This window comes from Tribolium madens, unplaced genomic scaffold (assembly GCF_015345945.1).
Source record: "Tribolium madens isolate multiple individuals breed KSU strain unplaced genomic scaffold, Tmad_KSU_1.1 Scaffold_96;HRSCAF=242;Tcas5.2_LG5, whole genome shotgun sequence".
NCBI lineage: Eukaryota > Metazoa > Arthropoda > Insecta > Coleoptera > Tenebrionidae > Tribolium > Tribolium madens.
Genome location: NW_025401068.1, coordinates 11,170,617 through 11,188,298, shown reverse-complemented (window position 1 = coordinate 11,188,298; position 17,682 = coordinate 11,170,617). Strand labels below are relative to the sequence as shown.

The window sequence follows — 17,682 nt, the reverse complement described above, 5'->3', positions numbered from 1 at the left end:
TTATTTAAATATAAAAGGATTTTTTTTATAAATAGATTTTGGAAGCTCTAATAATTTTCGAAATAATTTTAAATACAATAACGAAAAACCTTGACTTTACATTTTTTTGCAATTAAAATCTTATGTGCCTAATATTAAAACATAAAAAATAGTGCGAAATCTACGAAACAAACCAAAATAACACTTTTGGAGCTAAATTTTCTATCATTTCCCTGTTTTTAATGAAATATCTTAGAGGAATATATAATGGATCACGAGTTGAGGACAAATAAACTACTTTTCCTTAAATAGCCGACGTTTCGAAATTTTATTATTTCATCATCAGGTCTGTTGGACAGATGTTATTAATAATTAGGAACATGGTGGAAAGATTACTTTGTGTATTACCTTATAAGAAAATTACTACATGAGAAGTTTTTTTTATAAAATTTTGATTTTTCATCATTTTTGTCAATTGTTGAATTTAAATTTGTCCTCAACTCGTGATCTACTATATAAACAAATGACGCTAACACAACTAATAATATCTTAGAGGAAGTTTGCTGAAAAATTAACCAACATTTAAAATAAAGCAATAATGTCGTTAACAAACAAATTTTCTTGGACTAAAAATAAGCACATTTATAGCTTTATTATGCGATTTCTTCAATTTTTTCAAATCTCTTAAATAAAAATTAAAAAAAAATAATCCCAACTGACCGAAACAAGCTGGAAATAGCGCCAAAAATCCCAAAATTAGTACCATTTCCGTGTGTAACTTTTTGAATAGAAACCAGTTGTTGGCAACCCCTTCATAAATAAGTTGTTTCTTTGTTCAAATCTCGTTCAAATTGTATTTTTGCGTCTGCGTTCGTTTGAAATAAACCCAACTCCTGCAATACAAACAAACGAGCAACCAACGTCGCACTTCCCCATTCGGGTTGCTGGAATACCGCAAAATGTTGGTAATTTCAAAGCCTCGCCTACCTCACCTGCTGGTATGACTCGTCGTGGGTCACTCATGGTAGAGGTAGTTAGCGTGCGAAGAAGGTGTGGTGTGACGTTGTTGTTTGGCTTCGTTTTCTGTTATTTACGTGCGGTTTTCGCTGTGTGTGATTAAATTTTTTCACAATGACTTCGAGTAAACAATATCCGCGATCTTCCTTCGGCTTTTATAAAACAAAGTTTTACAATAAAGAAACAGGGACGTGTTTAGGAAGAACGCCCAAGAGTTGGGGTACGTTTGTTTACATGGGTTTCCGTTGGAGACGGTGCGCGCTTGACCCCAAGACCCATCCCTGGGTGCGCTAATTGAACAAGTTAACTCAATTTTTTCCCATTTTTGAACACTAACAGAATCAAATTCCGTTTAGAATCAGCATTTTTTTGTTAAAAAATGCAATCAAAATTTGAATTTTTAGAGTGTGATACGATAACTGATAAGTGTGCGAAGTACATAAAATGCAATATACAGCGTGTTTTCTCAATATTGCGAAAATTGTGTTCCAGCAAGTTGAAAAAGTCCATGAAAAAGCTAAATCGAATAACAAACGAAATAGCATCAATTTCGATTTATTTTTTGTAATTTTTAGGTACGCTTTGACAAGATTTTGCAGAAAAATAAATGAGTCTGGTTTAAAAAACTCAATCGAGTGAAATAAACTAAAAATAATACATATCAATTTCAATCTAATTTAGAAATTTTTGAGTCAGTTTTAACAAAACTTGTATTTTACGTGCTTAAACACTCTAAAAAAATGTGAAAACCACACTAGTTTTGGTCTAATTTGGTAAATTTTTGGTTTGTTTTTAAGGAAGTTTTGCAAGATAGTTTTGTTTCTGTCTGAAAGAGTACTAAATGATCCAAAAAGATGAAAATAATAAACTTTGCGACCTGGTTTATCGATTTTTTGACCCTGTTAAGTGAAATCTTATTAAAAAAAAAACTACTTCCTTTTTGACTTATTTTTGAGAAAATTTGGCAAAATTATGAGTTTCTGGCTAAAAAACATACAAAATGCTTAAAAAATACAAAAAATAGTGTCATTTATTGATCAATACTTAAAAAATTAATTTTGTTCTTTGATGATTTCGGAAAAAAAATATTTTACTAAATATTTGGGTGATATAAAAAAAGTATTTCAAAATACATGGTGTCCCAGCGAGTTGAAAAAGTCCATTAGTGACCTATAAATGGTAAAATAAAAAGAAAATAGGACATTGATAAATACTAATCTAGTCTATCGCCTAAAATATTTGCAACTATACAGCGTGTCTCAAAAATACGTTACAATACAAACTTGTGTTTTTTTAAATGAAACACCATATGTTTTTTAACATTTTTGGATTTACACTTCGTTTTAGAAAAAGACGTTTTTTTGACGAAAACATGCACTTTTTAAAATTTTATTATACAAAAACTAAGACAGCTAGAACAAATTTTTTCTCACTTCTACAAAGAAGAAAGTACAGAATTTAGAGCTTTTAGGATTTTGCATTTGTAAAGATTAATAAATTAAGAAGTTTGTTAAAAGTGAAATAACTTAAAAAAAATGGAACACCCTATTTTTTATTTTTGCATATAATAGATTGATAAATTGTCTATCTAAAAAAATAAACTTTTAATGTCTAGAATTGATAAATGAAAAGATATTTAATATTCAATATTAATTGTAGCAATAATGATTATTAATATCTGAGCATTGTTGGTAATATAGCAACCATAGTAATTTCACCACGGATCACTTATCGGTTGATTTTACTGTAAAAATAAAAAATAATGGATTCAGTTTAACCCAAAAGTGATTTTTAAGTGATAATTCTTCCATCTCTTGTGCAACTGTGCACTTTTTGTCTACGGAAACAATAGTAATTTAGTAATTATTTTTTTTTAATGTTTAATGTTAAATATCTTTTTAGTTATTGATTATAAACACCTAAAAGTAAATAATTTCAGAAAGACAATTTAATAATCTTTTAAATGTAAAAACAATAAATAGGCTGTTCCATTTAAATTTTTTAAGTTATCAAACTTTTAGCAAAAGCCTTAATTTTTTTATGTTTGCAAATGCAACACACTAAAAAAATGTTACAACCTTATAGCTTGTACCTTCTTCTTTGCAGTAGTAAAAAAAATATTTCTACATGTTTTAGTTTTTGTGTAATAAATTTTTAAAAAGTGCCTGTTTTAGTCAAAAAAACCGTCTTATTTTTAAAACTAAACAAAATCGACCTATAAAAGTTTAGTTTAAAAACATTGTCATAAAAATCTACATCCAAAAACGCTAAGAATGGTTTTTCATTTAAAAAAAACGCAAGTTTGTGTTGTAACTTATTTTTGAGACACGCTGAATAATTGAAAATATTTTGGGCGATGGACTAGATTAGTATCTATCAATGCCCTATATTATTTTCTTTTTAATTTTACCATTTAAAGGTCACTAATGGACTTTTTCAACTCTCTGGGACACCCTGTATTCTACATAGTTATTTCGCGTTATTTCCATAAAATTTTACAGCATTTTTTAAAAGCATTGCGACCAAATTTTGTGTTTTCTCGGCTTATTTTTCACTTAATATTGCTCCAAAACTAGTTAAATTAAGCGAAATATCAAAACAAAATTATATTCAATATCAATTTATTTTTGTGATTTTTATCTAAACAAGCTAAAAATAATATCAATTTCGATTTATTTCTTTAATTTTTTAGTTTGATATAATTTTTCAAAAATTTTTTAGTTTTGTCTCAAAAATACGAGTATATTTAAACAGTCGGAAAAGACATTTTTCGCCAAATTTGGGGAGTTTTGTGTTTTTTTTTTCAGTTAGAAAAAGTACCGGGTGACTGATTTTTACCTCAAGTGAGGGTCAAATTTAAAATTTTAGTTTGGCTGGCAACCTTGACTTTCAAATTGTCGAAATAATCAAGTTTCTGGCTGAAAGACGTGCAAAATACAAAAAAATGGTGTCACTTATTTTTGCCCTAATTTACTATACCAGTAGTAGAAAAACTAGTGTATTCAGTTTTTGTTGTAACTGCAGTTACCTGTTTATTTAATTTCCAAAAAAATCACCAGATATTAGACCTGGCAGCATTGAACGGAAATGTCAACGTTTACGTTGGCATCACTAGCAAACTCATTAGTATATCTATCAATGTCCTATATAATTTTTTTTAATTTTACCATTTAAAGGTCGCTAATGGACTTTTTCAACTCGCTGGGACAACCCTGTATTCTAAATAGTTATTTCGAGTTATTTCCATAAAATTTTACTGGCTTGCTTTCTTTATTTTTTAATCACTCTGTAGAAATAGGTGAATTTCTTGGTGATGACTCACTTCTCATAAATTTCCACCATGTTTGCTAAATTACTCATCCAATATCGATTTGTCGTTATGTTTGGGGTCAAAACCCTTAACCCCTCTTCTCTTTTTCAGCCAAAATCGGGCTCTTCTACTTGATTTTCTATGGCATGCTTGCGGCCCTCGTGGCCATCTGCATGTGGGTCTTCCTCCAAACGCTGGACCCGCGCATCCCTAAGTGGCAACAAGACGGTTCCGTGATTGGGACCAATCCGGGGCTCGGGTTCCGCCCCATGCCCAAAGACAACGAAGAGAGCACCCTGGTGTGGCTCCAAGGCACCAACAAAATCAACTACTTGAATTGGTTCGACAACATCATGGAGTTTTTGGACAGTACGTCTCTATTATCACCCCCTTCCCGGCTCTGTATTAAATTTAAATAAAAAATTTCAGAATATTACACTCCTGGAAAAGTCGCAAAAGGCAACGCTTATTTGAAAACTTGCTCGTATACAGAGTGGCCCACTGAAACGGAAGTGTGCGAAGTGGACGTCAAAGACTGGGGTGATTGCAGTAGAGACCAGTATTTTAATTATTACAGAAGCTCACCCTGTATATTTTTGAAATTGAACAAGATTTATGGTTGGGTGCCCGAGTACTACGATGACCCGAATGACCTTCCGGAGGACATGCCCCGACAGTTGAAAGAGCACATCAGAAATATCACAAGACCTGAAGAAGTGAGTAGTTTTTTCAAACGGAAACACTGTCGCCAGCCTAAGAAAATAAAATTCACCAGATCCGAGCTGAAAACGTTGCCAGATTTACGCCTATTTTCACCAGATCACAAAATTATGACTTGAATATTTCCAATAATTTACTTTTTTTACATAAACTGACTAGTTAAAACCTAAGAGTTAACTATAATCTTTTTTATAACAATTTAATGAATTTTGACTCGGTCTGGTAAAATCTCGCGAAAAACGGAAGATTCAGTTTAAAAATCTGCTTAAACGGTCAAGAAAGGCAAAAATGGTATCATTTTAGGCCCAATTCTGTGATTTTTTTAGCTTGTTTTTGCAAAATAATTGCGTTTCTAGCTGAAAAACGTGCTAAAACGTTTGAGAAGAATAATTTTCGACTTAATTTGTTGATTTTTTAGTTTGTTTTAACGAAATTTTGCAAAAAAACTTGAGATTTTAGAACAAAAACGTACCTAAAAGTATTTCAACCAAATTTTGTGTTTTCTCGACTTATTTTTGATTTAATATTGCTCCTCAAAAACTAGTTAAATTGAGTGAAATAACTAAGCAAAATTACATTCAATATCAATTTATTTTTGTGATTTTTAGCTAAACAAGCTAAAAATAATATCAATTTGGATTTATTTTTTAATTTTTGTTTGTTTATACAAGGTGCGCTAGAACTCGCGCCTCAGGGAAAAATGCCATATAAGATAAGATACCAGAAACATGCAAAAAATGTTAAAAAAATTTTAACTATAAAAATTACGAAGTTATGAGAGTTTAAAGTATACACTTTGACTCTATTTATTTCTGTTGCAAAAATAATTTTTCAAAGTTTTTTGCTATAGGCCATTAAAAGAGGAAACAAGGAAGCTATATTCTAAATTGTAATTCTGTTCAATATTATTTGTGGCTTTTATTGGCAAAATTTTTGTACCTTTCCTAAATAATTGTAAAAAAACATATACAAGATCATCAGTATTATTAAATATACATAAAAAAATTTCAAATGTCCAAAAATAAATGTTCAAAATTTTTTGACAGATAGAATTTTTTAAACATTTTTTTCATGTTCCTGGTATCTTACCTTATTTGAAAATTTTTTCTGGGGCGCGAGTTCTGGCGCACCTGTATATAATTTTTAAAATTTTTTTTGGTTTAGTCTCAAAAATATATTTAAACAGTCGAAAAGGCAAAGAACACCATTCTTCGCCAAATTTGGTGAGTTTTGTGTTTTTTTTTTTCAGTTAGAAAAAGTACCGGGTGATTTTGTACCTCAAGTTGGTGTCAAATTTAAAATTTTAGTTTGGCAACCTTGACTTTCAAATTCAAACGTCAAACTTTTATAGGTAAATTGTCATTTTTGACCCTGTTTAGTAAAATCAACGTTTACGTTGGCACCACTAGCCAACTCATTCGTAGTAATTTTGATAAAATAAGTTGGCGTTTCCGGTTTTTAATTCAATTTAAATAAAATTATTGGGTATGACAAAATTTTGACTTATATAGTGTTTAGTTATGCAACTAGTAATACATTTGTTGCAGCGGTGGAACATTTGGGTGTCTTGCGAGGGTGAAAATCCCGCCGATGTGGAATACCTAGGACCGATCCAGTTCTACCCCCCTATTCAGGGATTCCCGGGGTATTATTTCCCGTTTTTGAACTCGGAGGGGTATCTCAGTCCCTTGGTGGCGGTCCGTTTTATGCGACCAGTTTGTAAGAAGAGAGAAAATATTGATTTTTTTGTGTTTTAATAGTGTTTTTCCAGCCGGTATTGTTATCAATATTGAGTGTCGAGCTTGGGCGAAGAATATCCGTTACAACCGAGCCGACAGGATGGGTTCGGTTCACTTCGAGCTTCTGATTGATTAACACTCCAAAATTTTATTTTATTTATGTTTTACCAATGTGGTATTAGTTGGCAGCACTGGTGGACTTGCCAAAGTGTAAAGTGGCATCTATTTGTATTTGAATTGTGTTCGTTTTAATTGATATTAATTAAATGACATGTAAATATGGTTTCACTTTGTTGTTACTCAATAAAGATTTTACTCTTTCAGAAGAGTTGTGTTTTATTTCGCATAGATGGCGGCAAAGTGGCCGATCGAAGCCGTCCCCGACGGCGGCGTGCGCAGTCGTACGGCCCCGGGGAGCGTCGCGGTTCAGCCTTCGTCGTCGAAGAGGGTGCAAGTAGTGTTGGTGTCATTGCAGAGTTATGGCAGACAAAAAAGCCGACCAATATTACACACGGCCCCCCAAACTAGGCAAATGGGAGGGCTTCAGGATCTTCCTGTGGAATCCCGAAACCAGCCAGTTTCTAGGCAGAACGGGATCCTCCTGGGGTGAGTCTTACGCAAGCCACCCTTGGCATTTGCCCAAATCGATCAGGGGTAGCCTTCAACAAAAATCCACTCACCAAAAGATTCACATTAATTACTTATTAGATAATTTCATTCCAAATCAAAATCAATAAAAAACTTAATTGTAATTAAAATAGTTAACTCAATCAGTTTTTTTTTCTTCACAGAAGAATTGGTCAAAATAATAACTAAGAGAGTTTGTTTTATTGTTCTCGAATTATTCTCTTGTTGGTAAAATTTGGTGCTTTTTTTTGGATAAGGACCTTTTATGTGTCATGGCGTCAAATCGACGCTTGGCACAGACAAGGACGACGCCCGTCGTTCACTTACTCATCATTAAAATTCCGTTTTTTATTAATTAGCGATGAAATTTCTTGTCAACACGTTTGTTAAATCAAGATTATTTGTGGTTTACGTTTAAAATTATCAAGTTTCCTCTTTCCTTAGTTGAAGATATTGCGGTACGAAAAGTCAGTTGAATATCTAAATTAGAAACAAGGTCGTTTATATTAATTTATTTGATTGATTGCTTGTGGAATTAAAAAAATTCCAGTCCTATTAAGAATTCATTATTTGTTGGAGTAGTTAGGTTGTCAACTAAGATTTTTCTCTCTAAAAATGTATACAAGGTGAGTGGAATATCTTCAAAGACTGATTTTTTAATAACAATTAGGTTGTTGTAATAATCACTTCGTATGCCAATATGTCATCTCTGAACAGGAATTTTATAATTTCTGTTCTTATATTTCTATTTTATTCTTATTGTTCTATTGTTTTTGAGTGATTCTGCTTCACTGAAAAAATATGCATTCTGCTTTTTTTTTAATACAGTTTCTGTCCCAAAAATAGTGGAACAAAATCCGGCTTTGGTAAAAAATGGATGTTTTTTTTTTGATTATACAAAATATTTGGTAGTTTAGATAATTTTAAAAGTTACAGACTAGATTTATAGAAAATAAAAAAATATTCTTTTTTTTTCTCTTTTTCTCTTGTTTTTCTCTTTTTTAAAATGTTCCTTAAAGTAAATTTTCATAACTTCTTTATTAAATTTTTACACGAAAAAATGCTTCTAAAATATTTACAAAGGTAAAGTTTAGGGACTTTGACGAATTTTATTAAAAAAAATACGTTTTCATTGTAAAAAAGAATTTGCATATGGTGAGTAAATTTCTTTTTTTTTAGATTTTTTTTAGATTATTTATTCATGATCATCTTTTGGAATAATATACAGCCGTCCGAGACGATAATAAGACGAAATCCAGCCATAATCAAATTACAACACATAATAATTATGATCCAAAAATCATTAAAAAATTAGCTCTTACATTGAATTGAATAAAAAATGATAATAATTGGTTGTCGTTGGAACTAGAGTTTTTTCTTTTTATTACTTCTGGTAGTGTGAATTATCATTATTTTTTGTTAAAATATTAAGGTAGATTTTTAAGATTGAAACGTAAAACCTTTTTTTTTTGAGAAGGTATGAGAGAGAAATTTTTTAATTATATAAAATACTTGTTAATACAGAGACTGTTTAGATGAATGTAATAGTTAAAAGACTATATATTTATAGAAAATAAAGAAAAAATTATTATTTTTTCGTTTTTTTTAATTCTTCATAAGGCATTGTTTTTTGGTCGATTGGCCTTAAAACCACATAAAAACTAATAAAACATCAATATTTTTGATTTTGTTATTTTTATAAGTGTTTTTCGGATTTTAAAGTTTCATAATTTCCATAATTACATTTTTATTTTATGAGAAAAAATCTTTCTAAAACACCTAGAAGATTATTTTCGTATCTGAATTCCCATCTAACGATTGGGTGGCCTTTTTTGTAAATAACATTTAACCCAATGAAATAGAAGTTTAAACAAAATAGTAGTATAGTAGTCAATTTTTATTGACTACTATTGTTATTTTGCAACATCGGTTTTTAAATTCTTCTTACAAAATATAATACCTATATTACATTTCTTTATTTTTTCAAAAAATTAAAAAATATGATATAGGACATTGATAGCTATTAATCTAGTCTATCGCCTAAAATTATTTTTAACTATACAACGTGTCTCAAAAATAAATTGCAATACAACCTTGTGTTTTTTTTTTAATGAAACACCATATATTTCTTAGCGTTTTTGGATGTAGATTTTTATGACAATGTTTTTAAGCTAAACTTTTATTGGTTGATTTTGCTTAGTTTTTAAAATAAGACGGGTTTTTGACGAAAACATACACTTTTTAAAAATTTAATACAGAAAAACTAAGATCTAGAAATATTTTTTTACTACTGCAAAGAAGAAGATACAAGCTACAAGGTTGTAACATTTTTTAGTGTGTTGAATTTGCAAAGATAAAAAAATATGAAGGCGTTTGTTAAAAGTTTAATAACTTAAAAAATGTAAATGGAACAGCCTATTTATTGTTTTTGCATTAAAAGATTATTAAATTGTCTTTCTAAAATTATTTACTTTTAGGTGTTTATAATCAATAACTAAAAAGATATTTAACGTTAAAACATTAAAAAAAAATAATTACTATTGTTTCAGTATCCAAAAAGTGCACAGTTGCACAAGAGATGGAAGAAATATCACTTAATAATCACATTTGTGTTAAACTGAATCTATTATTCTTTATTAAAATTATATTGAATGTTAAATATCTTTTCATTTATCAATTCTAGACATTAAAAGATATTTTTTAGATAGACAATTTATCAATCTATTAGATGCAAACATAAAAAATAGGGTGTTCCATTTAATTTTTTTAAGTTATTTAACTTTTAACAAACTTATTAATTTATTAATCTTTACAAATGCAAATTGTGTAATAAATTTTTAAAAAGTGCATGTTTTTGTCAAAAAAACGTCTTATTTCTAAAAGTAAGCAAATTGACTAATAAAAGTTTAGCGTAAAAACATTGTTTTAAAAGGCAACATTTAAAAATGCCAAGAAACATACGGTGTTTCATTTAAAAATCACAAGTTTGTATTGTAACTTATTTATGAGACACGCTGTATAGTTGAAAATAATTTTAGGTGATGCACTAGATCAATATCTATCAATATACATTTTTTTAATTTGACTATTTAAAGGTCACTAATGAACTTGTTCAACTCGATGTATAGTATAATGGCTTCCTTTGTAAATTAAATTTAACTAAATTAAATAAAAATTGTATTTTTTGAGTAAATTTTTATGTTGATTCTTTTTCAACTTGCTAAACGATGAATTCTGATTGAATTTCATTATCATACGAATCCCGACTTGCCCCGAAAAAGTGGGTCACGCGATCGATACCCCCAAAATGAATAATCCACGTTCGTTTCAGGAAAGATCCTCCTGTTTTACCTCATCTTCTATGCCGTTCTGGTCGGTTTCTTTGCTGCCATGTTGGCGGTGTTTTATCAGACGTTGGACGACACCACCCCCAAATGGCAAGGAGATAAATCCCTGATTGGGAGCAACCCTGGCTTGGGATTCCGCCCCATGCCCCCAGACTCGAACGTTGAGAGTACTTTGATTTGGTACAAGACTGGCGAGCCCAAAAACGTGCAATACTGGGTCGAAGAATTGGACAAGTTTTTGGAGCGTAATAATGAATAATTTTTTGTTTTGTTTTTTTTTTAATTGTGTTTGCAGCTTATCAGAAACAAACCATTTCCGAAAATGTGCAAAACTGCGATAATAGAGACAAGCCTGATGAGGGGAAATTCTGCGATTTCAAAATCAGCAATGATATTGCGCCCTGTACTAAAGACTGGGGGTACGGGTTCGGGAATAAGGAAGGGGGTGGCCCTTGTATCTTCCTTAAACTCAACAAAGTGAGGTTTTTTTCTCAAAAATTTTTTTTTCATTGATAATTTCTAGATTTTTGGGTGGGTTCCCGACTACTATACTAATGCAACTGCCCCGCGTGACATGCCCAAGCACTTGAGAGACCACATCGTCAAGGAGGAGCAGCAAGGAAAGGTATGGAAATTCCCGAATTGAGGTGAGAGTAAATTTTTTTTTAGCACCATGTTGTTTGGGTCGATTGTGCTGGAGAAAATCCAGCCGATGTTGAGAATATCGGCCCCATCTACTACCATCCCCAGAGAGGGTTCAAAGCTAAATATTTTCCCTTTACTAACGTTAAGGGCTATGTGAGTCCCTTGGTGGCGGTGCATTTCGAAAAACCAGCACGTAAGTTATTTATTCGATATAGTGAATTTTGTTACAAATCACTGCGCCGACACGACCCCGACCAGTATCTCTGCTCTATTTTCACACAAAAACTTATTTTAAAAAAATATTTTTTCGCGTTTCTTTTAAACTTATTGCAGTGTATTTAGTTCAATTTTGAAGTTTTTAATTTTTTCGATTTTTGTCAAAATTTCCAGCAATTTTTTGTACAGCTGATAACCTGGATATTATTATCGATAACTGTTTTCTGTTTGGTACCATTGGATAGCATTTTTAATTTTAAAAAAAGATCATTATCCTGCGGCACAGTTATTGAGAAAATCGCTGGTGAAGACAAAAATATCAAAAATATTATTTCGACAATAACTTCTAAACTATTAAGAATTTTGTGGTTTTCACGTCGTCAATCGACTCCCCGGAACATTTTACACGGGTTTGATATAAAATACAAACCGTTTTCAATATATCGACTCTTCCAACAAAAACTATACTAAGTCATAAAAATTGGTTTTGAGTTACGATGGCTTATGTGGGGCCCAAAATACAAAAACAATGAGAATTTTTTTTATTAGACAATATTATTACCAAATTTAATTTTTTATTCTCTAAATTTTTTGTTACATCTTTTCCCGATTGTTAAATTTCAAGTTTTGTTTTAACCACTGTTTCTTTTTTCCTTAGATAAATAATAAGTTTCTTTTTTCATAATGCCATGTCAAATTTCACTTCTTTTTTTCTCATTTTTATTAAAATAATTCTTCTCATTTTCTTCAGATTATGTTTTCAAGTTTTAATTTAATCCAAAACACTTCAAGTGGACTCAAAATTGGTCATGTCGGTGATAAAACAAATAAAACCACGCTTTTTTTATTTATAAATATTAATCCTTAATAATAATCACGAGTGTAACTACAATAGTCCAAAATACGAATAACTAAAACATTTCAAGTGGACGTAAATCCGTTCTTGTTGGTGTGAAAATTAAATAAACCACGAATTTTTCTTTTTTTTTAATAATAATACTAATAATGGTACTAATCATAGGTCGAAAAGTACGTAAAATACTAAACCAGAGATTTCAAGTAGAGTCAAATCGGGTTATTTTGGTGTCACAAAATAATGTCACAAAAGCTACTATTTTTTTTTTTTTTTTGGTTTACATTGTAATAAGAGAATAAAATACAAAAAATACACATTACATATCAGACCAAATTTCTAAAAATTTTAAAAAATTGAAAGAATATTAAAAAAAAGAAAAAAAGCATAAGAGCTTTACAACATTCTGTAAGTAATATGTGAGACGTATGTCCAAAAAGGAATAAAATTTAAGAAACTGTCAATTATTTTTTTTCCTTCATCATCATCTTCATTTTCTTTAGTTTTTTTCTATAACCTTAGTTTTTATTGCATTTTCTCGTTTTGATTTTTTTTGTACTTTAAATTGTTTATTTTTTTTCAATCGGAAACCATTACTTTGCGGATCCCTGTTTATTAAGACTTTTTGTTTATTACCTCCTGAAATATTTTACTTTTTCTTAAGATCCTGAATTTATTATTAATACATGTATTACTTCAAAAACTATTGATCGGAGAGAATTTAAAAAGAAACATATTTCAGGCGTTGTTGCAACACAAATTTGATCGACCATTTTATGGATTATTATTTTTTCTCACAACCTCCAAAAATTCGAATATATAATTAATTTTTCATCTCGACCCAATAACGCTTTATGCAGTTTTCTGCTTATTTTAAACCCCCGTGGATGCAAAAACCTCATTTATGGTCCGATTTTAAATGAGTCCGTAATAAAGCTATTTTTGGAAGCCTAAAAAACCCATAGCGCATACTTTCAACAAAATTTAAAAAATGCATGCAAAATTAGCGAAACAAACAAATCTCTATCATTTTCAAGAAATATTTTAGAAATTTCGGAAGACGCAAGATTTCTAGTGAAAAATTAGCTAAAGCTAACAAAACATCCAATTCATATTTTTTCCTTCATCATCTTCATTTTCTTTAGTTTTATTCTATATCCTTAGTTTTTTATTTCATTTTCTCGTTTTGATTTTTTTTGTACTTTAAATTGTTTATTTTTTTTTTCAATCCGAAACCGTTACTTTGCGGACCCCTGTTTATTAAGACTTTTTGTTTATTACCTCCTGAAATATTTTACTTTTTTTAAGACCCTGAATTAATTATTAATACATGTATTACTTCAAAAACTATCGATCAAAAAAACAAAAATTTGATCGACCATTTTATGGATTATTATCTTTACTCACAACATCCAAAAATTTTAAAAAATAGTGTTTCATCTCGACCCAATAACGTTTCATGCAGTTTTCTGCGTGTTTTAAACCCCCCTGGATGCAAAAACCTCATTTTTAGTTCGATTTTAAATGAATCCGTAATATCGCTATTTTTGGAACCCTAAAAAATCCATAGCGCATACTTTCAACAAAATTTAAAAAAATATAAAGCAAAATTACCGAAACAAATAAATCTCTATCATTTTCAAGAAATATTTTAGAAATTTCAGAAGACGCAAGATTTCTACTGAAAAATGAGCTAAAGCTAACAAAACATCCAAACAAAGTATATTTTTTTGCATTAATTCAATAAAAATAATCTGCAAGCTGCAAGTGAATGAAACAAGCGAAAATGGTTCATTAAAAGCAAGCTTTTTTTTAAATAATAATACTAATAATGGTACTAACCATAGGTCGAGAAGTACGTAAAATACTAAACAAGAGATTTCAAGTAGGCTCAAATCAGGTTATTTTGGTGTCAAAATTACACAAAAGCTAGACTTTTTTTTGGTTTACATTGTAATAAGTGAATAAAATACAAAAAATACACATAATATTTTCAGTATATTAAAAAAAAAAAGAAAAAAAGCATAAAAGCTTTACAACATTCGGTAAGCAATATGTGAGACGTATGGCCAAAAAAGAATAAAATTTAAGAAACTGTCAATTAAATTTTTTTCCTTCATCATGATCTTCATTTTCTTTAGTTTTTTCTATATCCTTAGTTTTTTATTTCATTTTCCCGTTTTGATTTTTTTTGTATTTTAAATAATTTTTTTTTCAATCCGAAACCGTTACTTTGCGGACCCCTGTTTATTAAGTCTTTTTGTTTATTACCTCCTGAAATATTTTCCTTTTTTTAAGACCCTGAATTAATTATTAGGTAATACATGTATTACTTCAAAAACGATCGATCGGAGAGAATTTAAAAAGAAACATATTTCAGGCGTTGTTTCAACAAAATTAAAAAAAAAAACTAAAGCAAAATTACCGAAACAAACAAATCTCTATCATTTTCAAGATATATTTTAGACATTTCAGAGAACGCAAGATTTCTACTGAAAAATGGGCTAAAGCTAACAAAACATTTAAACAAATTATATTTTTTGCATTAATTCAATAAAAATAATCTGCAAGTGAATGAAACAAGCGAAAATGGTTCATTTGAAGCAAACTTTTGCGATTTTTGCGTTAATTTCTTGAAAAAAGAATATTTTTTTCAGGTGGTGTGCTGATCAATATCGAATGCAAAGCATGGGCGCGCAACATCCACCACGACCGCGTGGACAGAAGAGGTTCGGTCCATTTCGAGCTGATGGTCGACTAAGCGAAGCGAGTGGGGCTCTACCAACTGCCATATAGTAATCGGAAAGAGTCGAGTCATCATCACCAGTGACGGTCTAGTTAGACTTTAGTTAAAAAACCCAAAAAAAAAAAATAAAAATTAGTTCAAATCGTATTGTCTAGAGCAGCGCAATTTGAATTTTTGACCCTCTTTGCTAGTAGTTTGACGACGGAATTTTGGTCATCGGATCCAGAGAGTAGCGCCACTGCATTTCACAAAAGTCATAGGTTTTTCACACTAGTGTACAATAATTGTTGAAATTTAATGGAAAAGGTGTGAATTCGACACTGTTTTCATGTTTGTGATAGGAGCGAATGTGTTTCAGTCTTTTTTTCAGCTAAATTCGAGTTTTGTACATAAGTTTCTCGTTCACGTTTTTTTTTTCTAAGTGTTGAGCATTGTTCTGTTGCAGAACGACGTTGAAAACATACAAAAAAATTAAAACTGTTATTAAAAATAATAAGAATTAAAAAATAGTAAATACTAAATGTTATATCTGTACTTCATATATAGTTTAGGTAGTTCTAGGGACATTCAGATTTATAAGTACTTAATTAGAGTGGCGTAATTCGTTGCATTTTTTTCATCATGCCTTATTTCAGCATCGGCATTCATTAGGTAACGCACAAGGGAAACGCGAAGGACTTTCGGACCAGCCTAATAATGCCGATATTGAAGCACTTACTAGAATTTTTTTCAGAAATTAAATCAATTCTGTTTTAATGCATAGTTGTGTAAATAAAACAAATCAATTCCATTTGTGCTTGGATTTGAGACTAATTATTGTTTCCGATGCGTGTGCACATGTAACGATTATTTATGCTTATGTAATTTTTTTAAAAAACTAATAAAAATACTAATAAATCGGTTCTAAACTTAATGGCTCTTTCATTTCTTCAGATATTAGTCACAACATCAAAAAAAAAAAATTGATCATCAGCAACTCGAAGGTTGGAGGTTCGATCCTCGATCCGGATCAATTTTTTTCTTCTTCACATTTGCCAAATAAAAGTAAAATCTTAAACACACACTATACATAATTTTTTTAACTACAGTTTGCACTTTTAAACAGTAAAAACGAAAAAGTAAACAACATAATTTGCACATTTTACGCTCTTTTAAATGAAAAATAAATATTCATAATTAAAGAAAATTGTGGATTACTCTTTTTTAATTTAAAAAATAACAAATACGGAAATTGTAAAGAAAATCCAATTTATTTATTGATTTCTGCATTTTTATTTTCTTAAAATGAAAAAATCTTTTAGTCATTGTTTTTTTAAAAATATACTTCACTTTTACTTTTCAGACATTTTTTTAGTATTACAAAGTAACAAAATTTTAGAGTTAAATTTTTCCAAAAAATAATCATTAATCAATAAGGGCTTAAAACTTGGTCAAAACACCCTTGCCCTTATTGGTAAATTTCAGTCTAAAACGATGAGTCGCAATATTATAACTTTACTTTAATGTTGAATTTTAAAAAATTGTCTAAAAGCCCAAAACTAAACAACAAGTTTTAAATTTTAACGCTATTAAAGTAATCAATTAATTTCAGTGTGGTACGAGGGCTTACACCTTAGCTTTATTTTGCTGTTTAACAGTCCAAAAAATTGAGCAAATGACCCAAAACATTTTTTCAAAATTAAATCAATTTAACTTAATGGCTGTTTCATTTCTTCAATTATTAGTCAGCATTTAAAGTTTTTTGACACAAAAAATGAAATAGTTAATAACAACTCGAAAGTTGGAGGTTTAATCCCCTATCTGGATCAATTTTTTTCTTCGTCTTTCAGACAAAAGTAAAATCTAACAACTTCTACGGAATTTTGGCAAAAACACACTATATAATTTTTTGAACCGTAGATTGAGCTTTAAATCGTAAAAAAAATGCAAAAAATGCTTATTTTGTGTTCTTTAATTAGGAAAACAAAAAGTATTTAGAATTAAAAATAACCGAGTTTTACTCTTTTTTAATTTAAAAAATAATAAAAATTAAACTAAAATCAAATTTTCGAATTTCTCTTTGCATTATTAAATAATAATGTTTTTGGGCATTGTTTAAAAAATATATTTTGGGTTTAATTTTTAGCCATTTTTCTTGTATTGCAAATTCGTAAATTAACCTAATCGGTAAATTTCAGTGGAACGAAGGGTCACACTTTAGCTTATGTTTCATTTCTTCAATCATTAATCACTATATTTTTGTAATTAAAAGTTTTTCCACATAAAAAAATGAGACAAGTTAATAACAACTCGAAGGTAGGAGGTTCTAATCCGGTCCGGATCAATTTTTTTCTTCATATTTCTCAAACAAAAGTAAAATCTTAAACAACCTTTACGGAATTTGGCTAAAAACTCACTATACAGTTTATTTTAACATAGATTGGGCTTTAAATCGTAAAAAAATAAAAAAAAGGTTAATTTTACGCTCTTTTAATGAGAAAACA

The 17,682-nt window shown here is 29.7% G+C and overlaps 2 protein-coding genes across 3 annotated transcripts in view; both read left to right on the top strand.

The window, feature by feature from the left end:
• Positions 1-7,091, top strand: part of LOC123012829 (sodium/potassium-transporting ATPase subunit beta-2-like) — an 8,974-nt gene extending 1,883 nt beyond the window's left edge. The window contains exons 1-5 of one of the 2 annotated variants that reach the window (XM_044410991.1): positions 982-1,216; positions 4,418-4,675; positions 4,736-5,022; positions 6,574-6,745; positions 6,798-7,091. In XM_044410991.1, coding sequence (XP_044266926.1) covers positions 1,111-1,216; positions 4,418-4,675; positions 4,736-5,022; positions 6,574-6,745; positions 6,798-6,901 — 927 coding nt within the window. In that variant the 5' untranslated portion in view covers positions 982-1,110 and the 3' untranslated portion in view covers positions 6,902-7,091. Of the gene's footprint in view, positions 1-981; positions 1,217-4,417; positions 4,676-4,735; positions 5,023-6,573; positions 6,746-6,797 lie in introns of those variants that run through there. The other variant, XM_044410990.1, reaches the window with a different exon arrangement.
• An 84-nt stretch (positions 7,092-7,175) lies between these two features.
• Positions 7,176-16,112, top strand: LOC123012830 (sodium/potassium-transporting ATPase subunit beta-like). Its single transcript, XM_044410992.1, has 6 exons — positions 7,176-7,371; positions 10,724-10,984; positions 11,035-11,216; positions 11,263-11,364; positions 11,409-11,577; positions 15,111-16,112. The coding sequence occupies exons 1-6, from the start codon at positions 7,245-7,247 to the stop codon at positions 15,212-15,214; spliced, it is 945 nt and encodes a 314-aa protein (XP_044266927.1). The 5' UTR covers positions 7,176-7,244; the 3' UTR covers positions 15,215-16,112.
• The last annotated feature ends 1,570 nt before the right edge of the window (positions 16,113-17,682 follow it).

Coding starts and splice junctions, on each gene's coding strand:
- LOC123012830 (XM_044410992.1), top strand. CDS start 7,245: ATGGCAGACAAAAAAGCCGACCAATATTACACACGGCCCCCCAAACTA. Junction 11,217..11,262: donor TCTTCCTTAAACTCAACAAA/GTGAGGTTTTTT, acceptor GATAATTTCTAG/ATTTTTGGGTGGGTTCCCGA. Junction 11,578..15,110: donor GCATTTCGAAAAACCAGCAC/GTAAGTTATTTA, acceptor TATTTTTTTCAG/GTGGTGTGCTGATCAATATC.